Source organism: Silurus aristotelis (assembly GCF_946808225.1).
Source record: "Silurus aristotelis genome assembly, chromosome: 6".
Classification (NCBI taxonomy): domain Eukaryota; kingdom Metazoa; phylum Chordata; class Actinopteri; order Siluriformes; family Siluridae; genus Silurus; species Silurus aristotelis.
In genome coordinates, this window is record NC_139579.1 from 25,051,171 (window position 1) to 25,073,577 (window position 22,407).

The 22,407-nt window shown below is 35.6% G+C and overlaps 2 protein-coding genes across 7 annotated transcripts in view; both read right to left on the bottom strand.

Annotated features, from left to right (window-relative positions):
- The window catches only part of pxdn (peroxidasin), a 56,823-nt gene extending 53,290 nt beyond the window's left edge, over nt 1–3,533 (bottom strand). The window contains exon 1 of the mRNA XM_083543905.1: nt 3,182–3,533. Coding sequence (XP_083400031.1) covers nt 3,182–3,360 — 179 coding nt within the window. The 5' untranslated portion in view covers nt 3,361–3,533. The remainder of the gene's footprint in view (nt 1–3,181) is intronic.
- A 1,945-nt stretch (nt 3,534–5,478) lies between these two features.
- The window catches only part of myt1lb (myelin transcription factor 1-like, b), a 107,139-nt gene continuing 90,210 nt past the window's right edge, over nt 5,479–22,407 (bottom strand). For 2 of the 6 annotated variants that reach the window (XM_083543909.1, XM_083543908.1), the window contains 10 exons: nt 18,586–18,707; nt 17,451–17,519; nt 15,743–15,805; nt 15,526–15,609; nt 13,157–13,378; nt 12,869–12,957; nt 12,521–12,624; nt 11,801–11,944; nt 10,343–10,405; nt 5,479–8,151 (listed from right to left, as the gene is read on the bottom strand). In XM_083543909.1, the coding sequence (XP_083400035.1) occupies nt 8,011–8,151; nt 10,343–10,405; nt 11,801–11,944; nt 12,521–12,624; nt 12,869–12,957; nt 13,157–13,378; nt 15,526–15,609; nt 15,743–15,805; nt 17,451–17,519; nt 18,586–18,707 (1,101 nt within the window). In that variant the 3' untranslated portion in view covers nt 5,479–8,010. The remainder of the gene's footprint in view (nt 8,152–10,342; nt 10,406–11,800; nt 11,945–12,520; nt 12,625–12,868; nt 12,958–13,156; nt 13,379–15,525; nt 15,610–15,742; nt 15,806–17,450; nt 17,520–18,585; nt 18,708–22,407) is intronic. The other 4 variants (XM_083543913.1, XM_083543912.1, XM_083543911.1 and 1 more) reach the window with 3 other exon arrangements.

Consider the following 22,407-nt stretch of genomic DNA (forward strand, 5'->3'; position numbering starts at 1 on the left):
TTTTTTTCCTTTGTTTTTTAATGGTTGGGTGAAACTGAATGTTAAGGTTGAATGTTGAAGCTGAATGTTGTGACTGAATACTGAAGCTGAATGTAGAAGTAGAATGTTGAAGCAGAATGTTGTGATTGAATGTTGAAGCTGACTGTTGAAGCAAAATGTTGTGATTGAATATTGAAGCTGAATGTTAAAGCTGAATGTTGAAGCAGAATGTTGTGATTGAATGTTGAAGCTGAATGTTGAAGCAGAATGTTGTGATTGAATGTTGAAGCTAAATGTTGAAGCAGAATGTTGTGATTGAATGTTGTGATTGAATGTTGAAGCAGAATGTTGTGATTGAATATTGAAGCTGAATGTTGAAGCTGAATGTTGAAGCAGAATGTTGTGATTGAATGTTGAAGCTGAATGTTGAAGCAGAATGTTGTGATTGAATATTGAAGCTGAATGTTGAAACTGAATGTTGAAGCAGAATGTTGTGATTGAATGTTGAAGCTGAATGTTGAAGCTGAATGTTGAAGCTGAATGTTGTGATTGAATGTTGAAGCTGAATGTTGAAGCAGAATGTTGAAGCTGAATGTTGTGATTGAATGTTGAAGCTGAATGTTGAAGCAGAATGTTGAAACTGAATGTTGAAGCAGAATGTTGTGATTGAATATTGAAGCTGAATATTGAAGCTGAATGTTGAAGCTGAATGTTGTGATTGAATGTTGAAGCTGAATGTTGAAGCAGAATGTTGTGATTGAATGTTGAAGCTGAATGTTGAAGCTGAATGTTGTGATTGAATGTTGAAGCTGAATGTTGAAGCAGAATGTTGTGATTGAATGTTGAAGCTGAATGTTGAAGCTGAATGTTGTGATTGAATGTTGAAGCTGAATGTTGAAGCTGAATGTTGTGATTGAATGTTGAAGCTGAATGTTGAAGCAGAATGTTGTGATTGAATGTTGAAGCTGAATGTTGAAGCAGAATGTTGTGACTGAATGTTGTGATTGAATATTGAAGCTGAATGTTAAGGTTGAATGTTGAAGCTGAATGTTGAAGCTGAATGTTGAAGCTGAATGTTGTGAATGAATGTTGTGAATAAATATTGAAGCTGAATGTTAAGGTTGAATGTTGAAGCAGAATGTTGTGACTGAATGTTGTGATTGAATATTGAAGCTGAATGTTGAAGCTGAATGTTGAAGCAAAATGTTGTGATTGCATGTTGAAGCTGAATGTTGAAGCAGAATGTTGTGATTGAATATTGAAGCTGAATGTTGAAACTGAATGTTGAAGCAGAATGTTGTGATTGAATGTTGAAGCTGACTGTTGAAGCAGAATGTTGTGATTGAATATTGAAGCTGAATGTTGAAGCTGAATGTTGAAGCAGAATGTTGTGATTGAATGTTGAAGCTGATTGTTGAAGCAAAATGTTGTGATTGAATATTGAAGCTGAATGTTGAAGCTGAATGTTGAAGCAGAATGTTGTGATTGAATGTTGAAGCTGAATGTTGAAGCAGAATGTTGTGATTGAATGTTGAAGCTAAATGTTGAAGCAGAATGTTGTGATTGAATGTTGAAGCTGAATGTTGAAGCAGAATGTTGTGATTGAATATTGAAGCTGAATGTTGAAGCTGAATGTTGAAGCAGAATGTTGTGATTGAATGTTGAAGCTGAATGTTGAAGCAGAATGTTGTGATTGAATATTGAAGATGAATGTTGAAACTGAATGTTGAAGCAGAATGTTGTGATTGAATGTTGAAGCTGAATGTTGAAGCAGAATGTTGTGATTGAATATTGAAGCTGAATGTTGAAGCAGAATGTTGTGACTGAATGTTGTGATTGAATATTGAAGCTGAATGTTAAGGTTGAATGTTGAAGCTGAATGTTGAAGCTGAATGTTGTGAATGAATGTTGTGAATAAATATTGAAGCTGAATGTTAAGGTTGAATGTTGAAGCAGAATGTTGTGACTGAATGTTGTGATTGAATATTGAAGCTGAATGTTGAAGCTGAATGTTGAGGCTGAATGTTGAGGCTGAATGTTGAGGCTAGGGCTGTAGCTATCGATTATTTCAGAAATCGAGTATTCTATCAATTATTACATCAATTTTATTGAGTAATTGAATAAGAGGTAATAATAGACTAAACAAGCGACACTAAATATACAAGAGGAAATTTTTTCTTTCTGCAGCGTCTTCTGTGTTTACCTGTCCGGAGTGTTCCTGAGTTTAGTGGGTGGTGCGTCAGTAATATTGGTCCGTGGGGAAACGAAAACAAAAGATTTACTTAAGGAATCGTTTCAGCCCTTAAGACAATGTAAAAACTGAATGTTTAAGCTGAATCAGGGCCAATCAGGTTTACATTTAACCTCAAATTGTATTGTGCATATAACTATGTTTGTGGCAAATGAAAATCTGGAATCATGGGGCTGAATGTTAAGGTTGAATGATAAAGCTTAATGGTGAAGCTGAATGTTTAGCAGTGTTGGAGGCTCAGCAAATTACTTGAGTAGCTTAGTCTCTTAGTATGTGAACAAGTACATCACTGTCTTGGGAAACATGACACATATATAAAATATGAGTAGAAAGAAGACAAAGTACATTTCACAAGATATTTTGGAAAACATTTCTCTATATAGACATCATGTCTAACATTAGACAAAACAGCACCTGCAATGGGGCGACAGACGAGCGACATTATAGACAATTTAGTGGATCAAGCCAGGGGTCTGCAGTTTTGGCAAAGAGTTATAATGCATTAAATTTGTAGAAAACTGTCATCTTTTTACTACAACAAATCCATTTCTATAGCTGGAAAATACATCAGAACAGCATTAAATACAGAGAGGCATTTGCCTACATAAAATTTTGAAAACCATGATAATAGACAGCAAAAGGTAGATTTATCACGAAACAAGGAGACTTATAAATCATAATTTCTCAGTATGTAATCTGTTAAATTGAACATGTTGAATAAATTGCATGTTTTGCTTCCCTGATTGTTTTAATTAAACATTGATAGTTAGTGTTAATAAGTTCAACACAGAAAAGGGAGGCTGCCATCACACTGCATTATTACATCCTCTTTCACTCCCATGTTTTAATAACAATGTAATACGCCATAAAAAAAAAAGAAAAACAACTGCAAACTTTCAAGCTGCACATTCTTGAATATTTCACCATTTTTAAAGAAAATTGTGTACTTACAGGATGGTAGTCTGGGGAGAGACGCTGGGAACAGTTTCCAGATTTAAGTGCATACATCTGACTGTGGTTCGGAAACACAGACAGCGGCTGGGACACGACAGAACCGAAACCGGTACCAGAACTAACAGCCCGAGCAGGCTGAGAAACCAAGGCAGGGTTCGGTCCGTCCATAGCGCCATTGCGAACTGCTAAACCTCCGGAGCATGAACACACACGGCCCGGTCGGCCTGAGCCTGAGCCTGCTCCTGCCCACTAAACCCTGCAGCGGTTCAGCTGCAAATGCACACACACACTCACACACAGGCACACAGTCCCATACACACACTGCTCTCCTGCATTGAGAAACTAGGGCAGTGTTACACACAAGACAGACAGTCTATAAAACCAATCATAGCGCCCCTTACATACGCGCCTTCTCCTGATTGGCTGAATCCTAGTTTAAATCCCACCCACCTAAGCAAATATAATAACCCGTACATTAATTATACTCAAATATTGAAGGAATATTTACTCCAAAGTATAATAATTATAATAATAATAATAATAATAATAATAATAATAATAATAATAATAATTCTTAAACATATTAATATTAATACTTATACTTAGATATGCTCATATATTTTTTTTTTTTTTTTTTTTTTGTTTATCCAAAAAGAAATCCACAAGGAAAAGAAGCCCTTCATTGTCTGTTCATCTGAGGAAGATGAAGAGATTGTCTGGTTCTGTTGTGTATATATGTGTGTGTATATATATATATATATATATATGCATATGCATATGCATATGTATATGTATATGTATATGTATATGTATATGTATAGTATTATTATTGTTGCTGCTGCTGTTCAGGGGCTTCTTATGGCTTACTATGACTGTTACTGTGATTAAACATCAAGGTATATTTATGCAGCTTTATATGTACAGGATTCTCGGTTCCATTCCGAAATTCTTGCGAGGAGTCCCTACTTACACCCTGATCTCACTGTCTTCAACTCTTATATAACAAAAAAAGATAGACTTCATAATTCTTGTTTAACTCGACACAGAGGGAAAGAAAACAAGAATTATGAAGTATCTTTTGAAGTGTTCCTGAGGTACCAGTGACCAATGATCCTGCCTCTTTTTTCTGTACAGATCCACCTGATCCATCCTGAAGTCCTACCTCTGGATGGAGTTCTCTTCGATTGGAGACCACTCTATGCAGCTGGGGACGGTTCCACATGAACAGCCTAAAGATCCATGAAGAGCAACTCAAGAATTATGAGGATGAATTAAAATAAACAGTCTGCTTCATTGGCTTAGGACAGCATTTGGTATGAACCGTTTCACCCAACAGAACACCTAATCAATGATAAAACTATAATGCAAGGACATTCGATGCCACCCAGATGAGGATGAGGCTGGTTCCTTTCCAGGCATCTTCCTCATACCATCTCTGAGAGTTTTTCCTTGCCACTGTTGCTAGTGGTTTGTTTATTAGAGATAAACTTATAGGCACTACATTTATATGCACTAACATATAAATTCTAATTTTACAACTATTTATCTCTGTAAAGCTGCATTGGGCTGTCCATTGTTAAAAGCGTTTTTCAAATACAAATCAAGTGAAAGGAAAGTTCAGGTTACTGTTTCTATGTACTTTTCACATGCTCGCCATGTGTCCATGTGGTTATCCTCCAGGTCCTCTGGTTTCCTCCTGCCTCCCAAACACCTGCTGGTGGGTTAAATGACTACACTAAAGTGTGAATAGATGGTGCACTGGCATTACCGCCATTGATTATTCAGTATTAATGATTTTTATACCACATGTTAATGAGTGAGTAACCAGACTGTGAGAAGGTGTGGGTAACTATGAAATGCCAGTATTCTAACTGGGCAAAGATCATTGGAAAAGATGAGAAGTAGCAGATTAAGTGAGTAAAAAAAGATTTTGTTCTGTTTGATTGAAATTGTATATATTTACTTTATTATTATTATTATTTTTTATTATTATCATTATGCAATTTTACTTGGAAATTACTTTTCTTTTGAGAATGTTACAATAAAGAATATCTTGCTATAAGAAATAATATTTGTGGTTCTGCTGCCCTCTGGTGGAAGAAAAAGTTATCACTACAAACAAAGTGAAACGACTGATTAGTTTTCCCACGAGCTCACACACAGCTAACACTCACTAGGTCTGGCTTGAGAAAAATGGCTTCCACGAGAGTGTTCAAAATGCTTAGAGTGTTTCTACAAATTTTTATTGTTGTCTTATCTCAGATATTTGAATGATATTGGTAATACAATACTGTGGCAACACAATTTTTCTTTATTTAGAGTAAGATGTGTCAACATCCAGCATGACAAAAGTTGTACAAATTCCACAATTTAAAAATGAAATAAAAGAAACAGACAGACAAACAAACAAACAAAACAAAACAAAACAAAAAAACCCACAGCAACTTTTGATCTTAGACATTTATAGCAAAAATTAAAACGTCAACAAATTCATGCTGTGTTGTAAAAAAATAAATCAAACTTCAGTTCCACAGAGAGCACAATAGTTTATACAAAATCCTGTCTTCGTCGATGAGTACTCAAATCAACCTCGAAAGCAAAGGAATTGAAAATAAATAAACTCTGATGAATTCACAATAATTCATATGAAAGTTCAGCATTCTAATATGTGACACCTTTTTTGTTTTTCCCAAGGTAAATAGTCACAGATATATATATATATATATTTTAATTATTTGATATCAATGTAGCAACAGTAGATGAGCAGCGTGTTTGTGCTTTAAATCCTTTTTCCATTGTACCGATAACAATAATTTATTCAAAAAACTGATACTAGCTATTATTCTATTGAAAGCATTACTATATTGGCAAAAAGCTGCAGACACAATGCTGTGATGAAGAAAGGCGTAGGCGGTTATGGAAGATGGCGCCCTGAAAGAGGACGAAGCTGTACTGTACAACAGTGGAGATCAGATGAAAGACGAGCAAGTTCGCATTCGCTTCCCAAAAGGCAAAATATTAACATGGTTGCTACTTAAAAAAAATGTGAGCGAAATTAGACAAATGGTAAAATTGCAACATCCTGCAATTCTACTCCAGACTCCATCTTCCTGCCCCTTTACAGTGGGATTTTATTATTTTCATTACTGTTTTTTTCTTTTCTTTTACACTGTTTTGTTAAATGGTTTTGTACAATGGTCGACATAAAGTGCAGCTGGGGATTTTGTAATGAATATAGATGACACACACACACACACACAAACAAAGAAGAAAGAAATACCAAAAAATCATACTATTACTGGTAAAGATATTGTCCTCATTTTTATTCAGATTCCCTGCAGTCTCCTTCTGATACAATTGAACATCCTTGACATAATGTGTTCCGATTGTGTGCCGAAGAGACACCTGGAGATTGCACACCACCAGTATTTAGTAATTATATATCTTTAGGACAAGTGCAAATAGTCTACTGGCACATAAGTGGGGACAATGACCCTGTTCGTCCCGCTTTCATAAATTATATTTATATATATTTATTCTACAAAACCCTTCTAAATTTTTTTTTTTTCCATTTCCCAAGTACTGCTTTAGTTTATGTAAAACCATCAGAACATGGAAACAAAGGTGTCCCCGTGCAAAGTCATAAATAAAGGAAATGGATTTCACAAAACACTGCTTCGCCTCTTAATTGAAATGTCCAAGTATTCTTATACCCCTGTTGAAAAAATTTGTATTACAAGATTTATATAAAAACAAATCAATCATTTACATACAGTAAAAAGTTTCGCTTGTTTACCCACTAATGTCTACAAACAGGAAATTGCATACAGCCCAACTGCTTTTCCCCCTCGACAGATTGCTGCTCATCGCCATAAATGTTGTCAAGTCGTATATTGCTGATATGATGCGAGACTCGTGCTACTGATATACCGAGCAGGCTAAATGAACACTGGCGCTGGGGCGAACTTCTGCTGCCATTACACTAATGCAGATTTAATGACAAAAGCTCTTTACCAACACAAAATCAGATCGATGCTCATTGCTAAGTTCTGGGACTTCCACCGTTCGGTTTCCGTGTCATGATGCTTACAATAGAACTGCGACATACACACATACATCACGCTGATTTCCTTTCGCTGTTTGCTTCCATCAAGTGCCCACAATGTACAGGTGCTAACACACAAGCTGCACATACAATTTACAAATGAAAATCATTCATCAAGGAGAAAACGTTGGTATACACTGAGCTCCCAGTTTATTACTTACTAGAACAATATACCTAAATTAATAAATAGGTACACTGTTCTACGGTATAATAAACCGGTATAAAAAGAGATACACTCAGTGTACCCTTGTGTGTCCATTACCTTTGTTGCTGTTGGTCAGCAATTTTGTTTCTCAAATGGAAATCTGTCATTTCTTTTTAAATCAGCAAGCATTAAAAAAGAACATATATTCAATATTGTTTGCCTTACTGTTCAGAAATATACACTAAAATGTGCATACATGAGCAGCTAGAAATGTTACATCACACTATGTGAGCTCATATGAAAACGTACAAAATGTGAAATGTTTTCAAAAAACTATTTTGCCATTAAATATTTTTCAAAGCAAGACCAAAAATAAAGGGAAATTAAAAATCATGAATTATAAGCATAACACTTTTCTTTTTTTTCCTTTTTTTTTATAAGAACATATGTGAATATTTAACACTGTCTGCTAAATTACAGCAGCAAACCATGAGGCAATCTCAATCCCATTTATAATCCCCTGGTTTCATAATCGTCCCCCTTTTTCCCACTTTTGCTCTGAGGTTTGCTGAGTGGCTAGACTTGGATTCCTTGTACTGCTTGTTTTATATTCTCCAGTAGTGCTTTGTTCTCTGGACTCTGGTACTGCTCTTGATTCGTGTACATGTCTGTCAGGGTCGTCACATACGCGTCGAAGTTCTGTTCGTTTATTGGATCCTGTGAACACATGGATGAAAGATTATAACGGTATAGCAGAGGCATGAAGATGATGTAATGCAAACACACGTTACAACATCACATGCACATTGTCATTGGATTTAATGTGATCACATGTAGGGTGTAATAAAAAGAGGAATATGTGGGTGTATGATTGATAGTAGAGACAAATAGTGGTCATGACCCTCATTAGGTTTATAGGGTCAGGATGATATGGTCATAAAGAAATGATGTAACTATGGAAACCATGCGTACACAGTAGAAACAAGCAGTATGGCTGCACCACAATATCATGGCAAGACTTAAGAGCTACAGAATGTTGTCCTTTCAATAATAATAACATATTATTAACATATAATAATAACAATCATACAATCCTTTAAAAAATAAACTTTCTCAATCTTTTTAGTTAAGGCATGTTTTATCCTGTAGCACTTTCATTCTAATTTACTGTGTATTTAGCTTTTTTTTCACTTGCCATTGTTTTGCAACTTTTTTACAGCCAGGGACCCTTTTAACTGGCCATTTATTGGTTCCAAAAAGCTTTTAATTCTGGATTAAAATTACTTTCCACTCGACACATTAGAAGTAATAGGCATATAATTTGCTTGTTATATAATGTGTTTGTTCCAACTCAACTCAACTCAACTCAACTCAACTCAACTCAACTCAACTCAACTGTACTCTACTCTACTCTACTCTTCTCTACTCTACTCTACTCTACTCTGCTCTACTCTACTCTACTCTACTCTACTCTACTCTACTCTACTCTACTCTACTCAACTTAACTGTACTCTACTCTACTCTACTCTACTCTACGCTACTCTACTCAACTGTACTCTACTCTACTCTTCTCTACTCTACTCTACTCTGCTCTGCTCTACTCTACTCTACTCTACTCTACTCAACTTAACTGTACTCTACTCTACTCTACTCTGCTCTACTCTACTCTACGCTACTCTACTCAACTGTACTCTACTCTACTCTACTCTACTCTACTCTACTCTACTCTACTCAACTCAACTGTACTCTACTCTACTCTACTCTACTCTACTCAACTCAACTCAACTGTACTCTACTCTACTCTACTCTACTCTACTCTACTCTACTCTACTCTACTCTACTCTACTCCGTTCAGTTCAGTTCAGTTCAGTTCAGTTCAGTCCAGTCCAGTTTAGTTCAATTCAATTCAATTCAATTCAATTCAATTCAATTCAATTTGTATAGCAATTATAACAATGGACATTATACCAAAGCAGATTTACAGAGATAAATAGGTTATGAAATATGAATTTATATGTTAGTGTCTATAAGTTAATGAATATAAGTTTATGCCTATGAGTGAGCCAGTGTCGACAATGGCAAGATAAAATTCCCTGAGATGGAATGAGAAAGAAACCTTGACAGGAACCAAACTTAAATGGAAAGCTGGGTGGCATTGAATGTCTATTCATTATAGAACCACTGTTTAATTGTATTAAAGTATTCTATTGGATTGTCAATTTTCCATTAAAACATTAGGAAAGGGAGATCATTATGCAGGCTTTCAAATGTCTACTGATGTTCCAAACTTCAAATGAATCAGTCAGCAGATGAAAGCATGGACAAAAAAAAGTCTAGAAGTCATAACACACATTAAAGATGATTTATCATGATTATATCATTATCATCACTAAGCTATGAGATGACAATTTATGAATCATTAAAAGAATTCATGATTCTACAAAGTGACCTGTAAATCATTGTATGTTTCACAATTTACTTCATGAACAAACTTAGGATTGATCACACGACTCATGAGTCATCAAATAATTTACAAATCATTCGATGTCTCATGAGTTCTCAATCGACATGTCGACATCAACACATACATGTGCATATGTACAAAAAGTTTCCCCATCAGTTACTAATAAACTAATATATCCATGCATCTGGAGTAGTAATTGGAACACCACAAGAAGACAAGAAAAAAGCTAATTTATTTTTTTTACACTGCATTGTGCAAACCACTGTACCAGATCATGTTCCATTTACCACAACAATGCATGTAAATTAAATTAGATATCCAACTATAAGCACTATTTTCAACAAAAACAAAATTCATGCAAAAGGTTTTGGAGAGATTGGAAAGTATGGAATGAAGGAAACAAAAGAGCAGGAGAGGAATAGTCTATGAAAATGATTTCCTTACTCGCTGATGCAACTGTAAACAGCTGTTATTTCTAATCGGAGGCTCTTTGTGTAGCGGCAGTTTCTAGAGAGGAAGGCAGAGATCTATTAGCCTACTGTATCCAGCATGCACATCTTCCATCTCTGTAGGCTTTTTTTTTCATTTCTCTATATCACTGCTTAAGCAAGAATTCATCTGACAAACCCAGACCTCATCACAGTTCCTACCAGTCATTAAGCTCAAGGGCCACAAACCAATTTTTATTTCATAATCATTCTTATAGTTGGTGTTTTCTTATTATACTGTTGACAGTTTTAATGTATTAAAGAAGTCTTAGTCATAGGATCATCTACAAAACAGAGAATAAGCATTTAATACATTTGATTATATTCTAATAACATGAATGTTTTAACCAATAAAAACGTTTTAATTAGAATGTGTCAACATCTTTATATTCTCCTGTATGTTTACTGTACTGCCATGATATCTGTTTGTGAAATGGATTCAAAGTAATTCTTAGCTGTCGATTCATTTTTTCCGTTATGTCTAAAAAAAAAAAGCAAAATGAATGCTAATAAAAGAAAGTTAACTTAGTCAACTTAGATGTATGCATACAGCATTTGCATTTCAAATAATAGTTTAACACTGCATGTGAAGTAGGCAGGATAATGAATATATCATCTCAGGTGTACCTGCTGCAAATAGGTCTTAACCTGTCACTGGCAGAAATGTTGTTAAATAGCAAGAGATGGCATTTTAGTCTTATTGTAGTATATTTAATATAATTCATGGGTTGACTGTGTTTGTGCATATATTATAATCTAAAGAATGGCTCGTGGGAAAGATATTTCTCATAAGACATTTACATTTACAGCATTATATTTGATGGTTAAGGGCTTTGCTCAAGGGCAGAACAGTGGCAGCTTGGTGGAGCTGAAATTTGGAAGCTTGGTGTTGCTGGAATTCATGTCAGAAGTCCAGTGTCTTAAGCATTGAGCCATCACTTTCCTTCACAAGGTGTTAAATAGAATAAATAATTGTATAGAATAAATAAATATTGTAATGATTACAGTATAAATCAAGGTAAAATAAAGTTAAAATATGTTGGAACAAATAAAATATTGTGCTGTAGAGAGTTTTTTTTAGTGTTTCAATCTAAAAAGCATTTATTTGTTTCTCTCTTTAAAATGCTTTTTAAACAATTTCAGCCAGTGACCCTATTCATAAAATCATACGGCTCATGCTGATTGGCTCCTGTCTCCTTTTTCATATCGCTGAAACTCTCATTTATAACTCCTAAACACTATGACACTGGCAATGTTAAGTACATTTTACAGCAGTTGCATCGGAACATGGCATGCAGAGTCAAGTGTTGCCCGAAGCCACAGAGAGCTATGATCTGAAAATCAACAAGCGGCAGCGCAATGCTCTTTGCTTTCCATAACTTGCCCGCTATCCGTTCTCGATGGTGGCCCTTACCATATGAGGGAGCTGGATATTAGCTAAACTGTTAATCAGTGACTGGCTGAGGTTGGCCAGCTCATGCAGGAGAGATTCATTTTGCTGTTCAATCACCTTGTTTTCTTCCTCTATCGACTTCAGATTAGACTCCATGGTTGTAATCTGGGGAAAAAAAAAACATTTAGAGGTTATAGATTTAAAGGTCAGCTGTTAGCAATACTCCCAGAATACTGCATCAAGAAGTTGCATGTGGTTACATTATTATTATTATTATTATTATTATTATTATTATTATTATTATTATAATAATTAAATTATAATGTTAATTATTATTAGATTTTTATTCTACATTTTATACACAATATAGCAAGCATTTTATACACGGTTAAAACACAATACTTATTTTATTAATTATTTTATTAAAAGTCTGCCAGTTTTATTCCTGAGAATGGATTTTTTAAAACCTTTTTTAAATTCTTTTAAATTCAGCAAAGGTTTCCACAATCTGACAAATTAAAACAAATGATTTAACCCATTTTAAAACAAAATTCTCCTTTTTATCTTCAACATTTTTCTACTTAAGCTTTGAGTCAGGAATCGCCAGTGCATTTCCACACACAGCCACACATTAATACATGTACAATGTGAAATTCTGAAACTCCAAACTAAAATTAAAACTTACAAAATCTTATAAATTCTTTAGTTTGAGGCCTTTGTGACTTTTCTTGTGTGTTTTACCTGTGTTCTAAGTTTGATCATGTCTGCCTCCACCTGTGAATTGGATTCATTTAAATCTTTGATTTCCTCATCCAGCTGTTTAATGTCCTCGTCATTGTGCAAACCTATAAAAATAAAAATTGAATGTAAAAACACACAAACAAATACATATTGCACAAACCTTTTAGTTTAATCTGTGTATTTCGTTTTGTAATTTCTGTATGTTTGCTTTGTCAACAGAGTTCATTGCTTTTATACATTTATAAAAACATTTCCTTGATTTGCACAAGAGTGACTGACTCCACTGTGTACTGTACATGTAATGTTATTAAGAACCATAATTTGCTAGTATGAAGCAGCTGCATTTACCATTGCTTGGCCGTTTTATTGTAAGCATCTCCACTCCCGACAGTCTGGCCTTCTTCATAGCAGATGAAGCACGTGGACAACCTGAAAGACTGAACGGGAAACCCCCCACAAATACAGTCTTATTAATGTATTTGCATTAGATCCTTGATCAATAAATGTAATTGTATTCCTGCTCAAAGGTGTTATAGGTTTATTGAGTAAGAGTGTTTAGGTTTTGATTCTTTATCTAGAAATTGGTGTGATATTACCATATTATATTTGTTCTTTATAAATGTAAGAAAATCCCACCTTCGATGGGTTAAAAAGCTGCCACTGACATGACCTGAGCCGTCACAGCCTGGAGTGGGACAGGACATGCCGTCTGTCTTCCCAGCCTTCCACGTGAACTGTGTGCCGTTCATGTAGCAGTCCTTCTGCCGTTTGGCAGCCAGGGGGCAACCTGACGCACTGCGGTGAGACGCGTATTTCCCTGTCACGTGACCCTGTCCATCACAACCAGGCACAGGACACCTGGAAACACCAGAACAGTTCATTTTCAAGAAACAAGTTAAATTTTTTATTTTGTATTTTTTATCTTTAGAGTCAAAAGATTCTCAATTGAAATCAATTCCAAGAGATTTTAATGTTTTTGATGATACACTCAATTAGCTTTATGGCTGGCTGACCAGATGTCTAATGTATGGTCTCCAAATTATTTTCAAGGTAAACAACAACCAATTATTTAGAATTGTAATTTAAACTGTTTTACTGGGCTACTTTTTCAAATTTAATTTAATGTTTATTTCTATAGCACGTTTTCAAATAGTCTCAAAGCAGCTTCACAGAATGTAAGAATTATATATCCAAGTTCACTTATTTTTAAATATTCAATTCAATTCATTTTTATTTGTATAGCGTTTTTAACAATGAACATTGTCTCAAAGCAGCTTTACACAGATAATGTGGTGATTAAAAGTGAATATTTTCTTTATAAGTAAGTTTATCCCTGATGAGCAAGCCGGTGGCGACTGTGGCAAGGAAAAACTCCCCGAGATGGCGATAGGAAGAAACCTTGAGAGGAACCAGACTCAAGAGGGAACCCATCCTCATCTGGGTTGCACCAAATGTCCATTTATAGCAGATATACGATGTTGTGGGGTAAAGTGATGATGAACAGAAGCGAAAAGTAGTCCTGATTCAATGTAGCAGACGACATTAACTACAGTTCAATCCATCCTCAAAGCGCCTGTTGTTACTCCGGAATTTCATGGAACCACCCAAGGCGTTGATGAGAAACCGTCCCAAGCTGAGTGGCCTCCAGTCGAAGAGAACACTATCCAGAGGCAGGCCTGGATAAAGTGGGAAGATCCACGGAGGGGAGAGGGGCAGGAACAGTGGTCACTGGAACCTCATGTTTAACTGTATGTTTAAATATGTGTATTTATCCCTTAAGAGCAAGTCAGGGGTGACTGTGCCAAGGAAAAACTCCCTTAATTGGTATGAGGAAGAAACCTTGAGAAGATCCAGACTCAAAAGGGGAACCACATCCTCATTTAAGTGACACCAAGAGTGTGATTATAAATCATTAAACATTACAAACACCGGAGAGTGAGATAATGAGTAATGTCTTGGTCTAATACAAGTCAGCAGGAGTTGTGGAACCAGGTCCTCCTGAGCAACTTATAAATTAGCTCAACATCTGAGATCATTATAGATTCAACACCAATGCTCTCCAGTGTTTGATGTTGGTGTGGGTTTGTTATTTGTTCTCTGGTTTACTTCTACCAAAAAAAAACACTTTTAACTGCCCAAAAATGGGTAAATGAGTATACTAATGCCCTGAAAAGGACTAATTTCTCAACCAGGATGTTTTACCTCATGTTTAGTTCCCAAGTTCTGTATTTACCATGACTCAAAACAAAGTGGTTCGAAGCTAGCTAACCCTATAACCCTATGTGAGCTCTTTTAGCTCAAAATCCATAAGCTTTGAAAATGTCAAAATATTAGATTATCAGATATCAATAGCTTTAGATAAGGAAATTATCTAGCACCCTAAATGGATTTTTGGTTTGTGGTGCAATAATAAAGACTCTTACGCTCTCAAGTGTGAGTCACTGTGGGAGTCTGGAATTAGAGAAGTTACGCATTTAGGGACCGACTCCCAGCCACACTGCATCTTGAATTGTTGGAGTTTTTTTTTTCAATATTTTATTTCACAAATGTCAGCAATTCTCTAATACTTTTATCCCTTGAGCTGGTTTAGAAAATGAGTTGTCTCTTAATTCATCTGACATATGGGATCCTATTAGGCCAAGCCATCTGATTCACTTAGGTCTTTCTAAAATTGTCCCCAGTCCCCAGAACTCCTCATCACAGTCATCTTGGAGTCTCATCACTCCTCATATTTTCAGTCTCAGCCGCATTCCATCTGCACTTACCTACAAAAATAAGACAGGCTTCGACAAAATTGTTTCTGCTGAAGTGCAAGCTCTTAAAATATTACACTGGCTGCCGTTCACTTTAACGTTCTATGTCGATGTCCTAAACCTCCTCTTTTTCTGAGCCAAGGGGACGTTTGAGAATCAAGTGCAGCTATGAATTTATTGACTTCAAACACTAGAATGTAGACTGTTTAAATTCAACTTGCACGTAAAGCTTGACGTTTGGGAAGGCTGTACCTGATTGGTTCCTGGTCCTCTTTGTCCTCTTTGCTGTGGGTAATCTTTATGCCACTCTTGCGAGCTCGTGGACATCCTGACAAACTGCAAAAAAAGACAAATATTTGAGCATTGCACAATGGAAACAATGGAATTTATAATAGAAAAATGGGATTGTATAAAACAAATCAATGAATACAATGCTATGTGACAACAATCATTAGAAAATCAGCTCTACCTTCTGTGGGAGGCATAATTCCCAGTGATATGTCCCGAGCCATCGCAGCCCGGAGTCGGGCACCTGGGACAGAAATACATGCTGTTACTGCCCGACGTTGAAAGTAGACAAAACCCTGAGTGACTGGTGTTTTCAATTATCACACGCTTGAAAACATTTGCCCGTCATTACAAATAGGTGATTAGATGTAGAATTTAAGCAGCTTATCTTTGCATCTAGTTATCAGTTCAGGTGAATAACAAGAGTAAAATGAACTTCTAAAAAAAATAAAAAATCCTGGAACTGAAACATAACTAATTCACTGATCTTGAATCTGGATGTTGAGCAATGCTTATTAAATATGCAGAAGTATTATGCACTGCCTACATTCATTTAAAACAATAAGCTTGGCTTTATAACCTAATACAAACCTGTGCAACTTTAGTCAATACATTTTTGCAAAAGTGTCCACACTTATCATAAACCACAGTGTGTCCAGGACAAAGAAAACATTTCAGCTGTTTTGTAGAGAAGCACAACTTGGAAAAAAATGTTGTCATCATTTAATTTGTCTGCATAATTATTATTATTAATAATAATAATAATAATAATAATAATAATAATAATAATAATAATAATAATAATAATAATAATGAACTATTATTTCTAAATACAAATAAAAATTATTTCAATATTTTAAGATTATTTTTAACAACTTATTTATACTTTTAGCTTGAAATTTAATTATTATAATATATTGTTCTCGTTTTGACTAAATATGATAATTTTTACTTAACAACTTATTTCAAGTTATTATGCAAATGTTTGGAGTTAACTTTAAGTTATGATATATGATGCTTACATTACAAAGAACAAAAAATAATAATAGTAATAACTTTTGTGGTTGTATTTATAATGCACTAGTATATACAGTACACTTAGAATGTTATAGGGCATATATATTTTTTATATTGTTTGTGAAAATGGGTGACTTTATAGCTAAAGTCTTATGCAAATGGATCTGAATTTCCTTAGTATCAGCAGTATGTGGTCATAAACCTATAATGTATTCTGTTTGTAAATTTGTAAATGCTATATAACTGCTGCTGAAAATGTTAATATCTTTAAAAAACACATTTCTTTTGTTTTATATGATTTATTTTGTATGTGAATATAACCTATGTACGTAAATAACATCTCATAAATTCACATAAGTGTTTATAGGTAATTATACATGGCATTCACAAAAAGTGTCACCATAAGAATAATAATAGTAAAAATAATAATAATAATAATGATAATAATAATAATAATGCGATTTCTGAGTAAAAGATTGAGAGGTGTTAAGTATCGAGTCAAACATGCAATATAATAATAACCAATATAAAAATCACAACATAATGAGCAATTATGTGATATTACTCTAAAGTACAGCATACTAGTAACATCACAATCTCTTATAATAATGAGATCTTAAGTAAATATAACCACAGTATGTTCAAATAACGAGTTCTAAAGTTGAAATATTATGATTATAGCAGACAACTGAGCAGCTGAGGGTTAAGGACCTTGCGCAGTGATCCAGGAGTGGCAGCTGGTGGTGCTGGGATCTGAACTCACAACCTTCCGATCAGCACTCCAGTACCTTAACCACTTCTTTTCCTTACATTAAACCAAAATGATGACAAAGCACTTCTATAGTTTAGGGATCTCCTGAAAATAAACTTACTTGAGTTCTTGCGAATTGGTCGCCATCATACTCCGAATGCTTTTATCGGCTAAAGGACAACCTGAAAGACTGTAAGATTGTAAAAACTGATGTAAGTTTAGCAACAATATGGCTTATGAAAAGCAGCTGATACAAAACAAACACACAAACACCCACACAAAAAAACACAGAAACTGTTAATGCAGAAAAGCCATGGTGCAAGTGCAGGGGAAATCAGGATCTACACAGTGTTAACCCTCTGAATTGATTACTATCTGATGCTTACTATGTGGACTTTGCATTTTTGCTTTCTTCTCTATAACTTTAGTCATTAAGGTTTCATTAGCAAGCTTATATACACAAAGGGTTAACGTTAAGGTGGGTATGTACTGTGCTAGGCACTGTCAGACAGCACAGTCGAGGTAAGCTGAAAACAATAAATTCATAGGACGAATCCACCATGAGAAAATAAAATCACACCTTCTATGTGAGGCGTAATTACCGGTTACGTGACCACTTCCATCACACCCTGGAGTTTGGCATCTGTCTCCAGAAAAAAGTAGATAGAATCAAATCCCAAAATGTCCAAAACAAACAAACAAAACAAAAAAGGGAAACGATATGTGTGCAGCTAAAAACTATCTCAGTAACACCATCATAAGCATTGTATTTGTTGCTATTACCATGACAGTTAATCTTCCTCATGATGTCTGTCATTTTCTGACATCATTCCTGATTACTGTAGTAAGGCTTATGAGGGGGTTACATAGTGGTAATGCTACCAACGAGATCAAATTTAGTGTTGCTTTGAGTCTGATTTTGTTTTGCCATTGATCATAGTTCATTGTTTCCAGTTTAGCTTCACTGTCTCTCAAGACATCCTAAGGAATAGCAGCAACATGAACAGGTAGAATGAGAATGAAAGTAAAAAAGTTACTATAAAGCATAAGGGGAAAAAAGCACATAAGCCAGAGTAATGCTAAAGAACTCCGGCAGAAAGGGTGCTGTCGCGTTATGTGGCATGCTGCTGTGCTGAAGGCTGATCGCACTAAGCAGAGCAACACAACAGCAAAGAAAGAGACAAAAAAATCATTGGAGAGGAGAAGAGGGTGAAGCGCAAGAGTGAGCAGCGGCATCACTTTCTCTTTGGTCTTACGTTATTAGGTCCTTTTTGCTCTCTTTACAAGGGGCGAATTTTGGCTTGGGACTCGGGATGGCGACATCTGTGGCATACGCAGTGTCCTCTAAAATGTCCTGGAATGGATCTAGATCATCTGACTGTAAAAAAAGGAAAAAAAAAATAGAGTAAATGTGAAATAGTAATAATGTAGGAAAAGTCTTTTACGTGTCTGATTTGGTTTACTATGCCTACATGAAAAATATTTAGAAACAAGACTGACTTTGTAAAAATTCAGTGTGTGTGTGTGTGTGTGTGTGTGTGTGTGTGTGTGTGTGTGTGTGTGTGTGTGTGTGTTTGGTTAACTTCTGTTAATCTCGCAGCAGTTATCAGAGTGTGCTGCTGGCATGGTGGCCCTGGCATGCTACGCCATCTGCCAAGTGTCTTTAAAAGTGACAAAGGAACTTCCTAAATGTCTCATAAACACACACACACACACACACACACACACACACACACACACACACACACACAACCACATTTGCACAAATACATTGCATCAGATAGGGTCTGAATAGGGCACAATAATACATATTGTGCTCACACAAAATACAATGTCAAGCAACTGATATTCTTTTTTAGTGTATATTCACACAATACAGACACAATTTGCTTTGCAGACAAATCTCAGGTGTAAGAAGGATCAAGTGGGATTCCTTCTAAAACAAGCAGTAAATTAAAAGTAGTAATAGATTTTAATTACTATCTTACTATAGCATAAATTAGACCCCTCTACATCCATATCTTAATATATTTGATTACATCTTCTGTTTATCCTGTACATTACCCAGTGACATCTTTATTAACAAAATTTTTTAAAGTAAGTAAGTAATCCATTCAGAAATAAAAGTGAACATTACATTTCGAACTCTACTCTATATTGATGATTGTTTGCCACAATTTGCACACCACATAAGAAACTTGACCATTGTCAATCAAGTATCACGCTAATTTTGCAAGCATCTTGCTTAAGTTAACTAAGCTCTAGGCCACTTGGCATAACTTACTGGCCTCATGTAATAGCAACACACAGGGTCAGATTACCGAGCAACACGGGAGCTGTGAGGATGGATTCGGACTGTAGTCTACTACAGTAGCTCAGAACCATTAATTGCATTTAATCACATATCACTGCACACCTCAACAGCAATTAACTGTAATAAATGGACATTAGGTGCAACCCAGATGAAGATGGGTTCTGTTTTTGATCTTGTTCCTCTTAAGGTATTTTCTTCATACCATTTCATGCCATCTTTTCCTTGCCACAGTCGCTCCTGGCTTACTCTTAAGGAACAAACTTAAAAGGAACGAACTTATACATTCTTTAATCACCGCTTTATCTCTGTAAAGCTGCTTTGAGACAATGTCCATTGTTAAAAGTGCTATACTAATAAAAATACTTGAACTGAATTTAATAGATTCAAGTGTTGTTAAAAATGTTGTTAATCTGCAGGGCAGACATTTCAAAATCGATCGTCAAAATATTTTTCGAAAAACAAGCAAAATCAGACGATGTGTGAGTCCAAAAGGGCAAAAGCAGAATAGAAAAAAGAACGAGTTGCTGTGAACAATCATTTGCTATGAGATGTTGAGAGGAAGTCTCTTTTTATAATGAGTGTGTGTGTGTTAGTAGCTGACAGATGCGGTACGGGAAATGAGAGAGTTGACTGTGAATTGCCGTCTATTTCGGCCATATTGAGAGGCCGTGCGGGTAATGGGAACTGGACTCCCCAAGCTGACTGTAACATGACAACTGGCATTTGATGGCCATGTTCCTTAAAAATCTGTACATGATTTTGAATTAATTTGTTTACAGTTCAAACTGGACAGTGCAATCTTTGTTTACAGTTACTTTTTTAGCACATTGTACAGTATAACATTATACATAATATATACTGGTCGGGGCTATTTTGTGTTTTTGTAGAACTATTTCTGATGGTTGTTCATGAACATTTCAGTCATTTTGAAGGAGTCTTTAATGTGGCTCGCGACAACGAAGAAGTCTCAAAAAGTGATTTGCTCATTTTCCATTGGACGCGCATGACTAAAGCATCGGATCTGCTGTGCATTAAACAGGAAACAAAATTCAGTACTATATCTCATGAGTCCTCTGGTACAAGTAATTCTTTTGGGCACCTCTGATATAATGTCTAGGACGGATATGAATGTTACAGTTATAGCCATTGTTTAGCATTAAAAAAACAAGAAATCATGGCTTTATTCGTCTTTTACATTGCACTTAACAGTTCAAGTTCTGCTATCACAGTAAAAAAATATCAGCACACATCATTTGTGCTGATTTAATGGCAATCGGCCTGATTTAAGCATCTGTGCACATGTGCAGGCAGTCACAGGTGTTTTCACCACACACGCAAAAAATGCACTGAAAAGCAAGAGTCTCTTACTCAGAAAGCACAGCAGCGTTCCACACAGCCAATTTGTATGCAAATAACAAAAGCTCAATTGGCTGTTGAACTGCACCAGTCAATCAATGATTCCACGGAAACGTGACGGAGAGGAAGTGAAAACGAATCTGTCGATTGCGCTGCATTAGGGAGATGTGACGATGTTTTTAGCAATCGGCTTTGAAAGGTTCAGGCGGAATGAAGTAGCGTTTCCAGAGTAATGGGTAAAAAAACTAAAAGATATTTTTACCCCTTTTGAGAACAGCGTAATATGTAAGAGAGCACAAATGTGTTGCAAAAGGGCAGACTTTTTTTATTGTTGCTAGAACATGGTGTATATTTGTTTGATTATCCTTTTTATAGCAGAATTTTCATGGAACCAACCTGTCATAGAGTTACACTAGGTGGCACTGTGGTAAAATCAAAGAGTGTGTGCTTTTGTGTGTTTTCACATATTTTGCTATCTTGTCCCCACAAGGGTAGGAAAAGCTGACAATTCTGACCTTGTGGGGACATTGTCTGGTACCCATGAAAAAAAACTGCAGCTTTTATTAAAACACAAACATACATGGATGGAAATACAGGGGTAGAACTTCAAATGGATAGTAAGACAAATATTACATTTTTTCTCCTTGCTTTGACAGCTCCTTATCCTCAGCATCATCACTCATGTTCATTAATATTAAAAAATTTTGTGTGCACCTCTCTGATATTTTCACACAGAACTGAAAAAGTCTCGAAACACACTTTTAGTCTTAACTCTGTAAACCTTTCTGGCAAGCTTGCAGCAAACAGCACACCTCCTAGTCATATCTGTTTTTATATTCATTTAGAATGTTATTGTTCTATATATTCTTTCTTTCACGAGATTTCTTCCCACTAGTCGAACCCTACAGCATGGGGGAGAAAAGTCTAACTTGTGCCTCACACAGACACATGAAGTCAGTACATCTTTTTATGTCACAGGGCAGCTGAACATACTTGGAGGTAAGCATTAACTGTCCTTTTATTAACTGTCAGCAGTGGAAAGAGGAATGTCATTCCTTCCAACCAGAGAGCAGGGCCAATTATGCTCTCCTGAACTCCTGAGGATTTGATGTCCTGACGCTTGGGTGAATGCTGAAATTGTTAACCGAAAATCACTAATAGCTGCAAGTGTCAATCAAAACACAATGCCTGTAAAAAGCGTAGACATTATTTCACCTGATATTGCAAGAAAAGTTATTTTACACTGGGATTTGTTCGATTTTTTTGCCAAATCCCGCGATTTATTTGGAAATGAAATTTGAGCAATAAATAAAAAGGCATAAATCTATATGCAGCGCTTTATTAAATATATATTAAATGAATAGATTTAAGAGCGCGATTGCTTTTAGTGCTACTTTAAAAAGTGTGT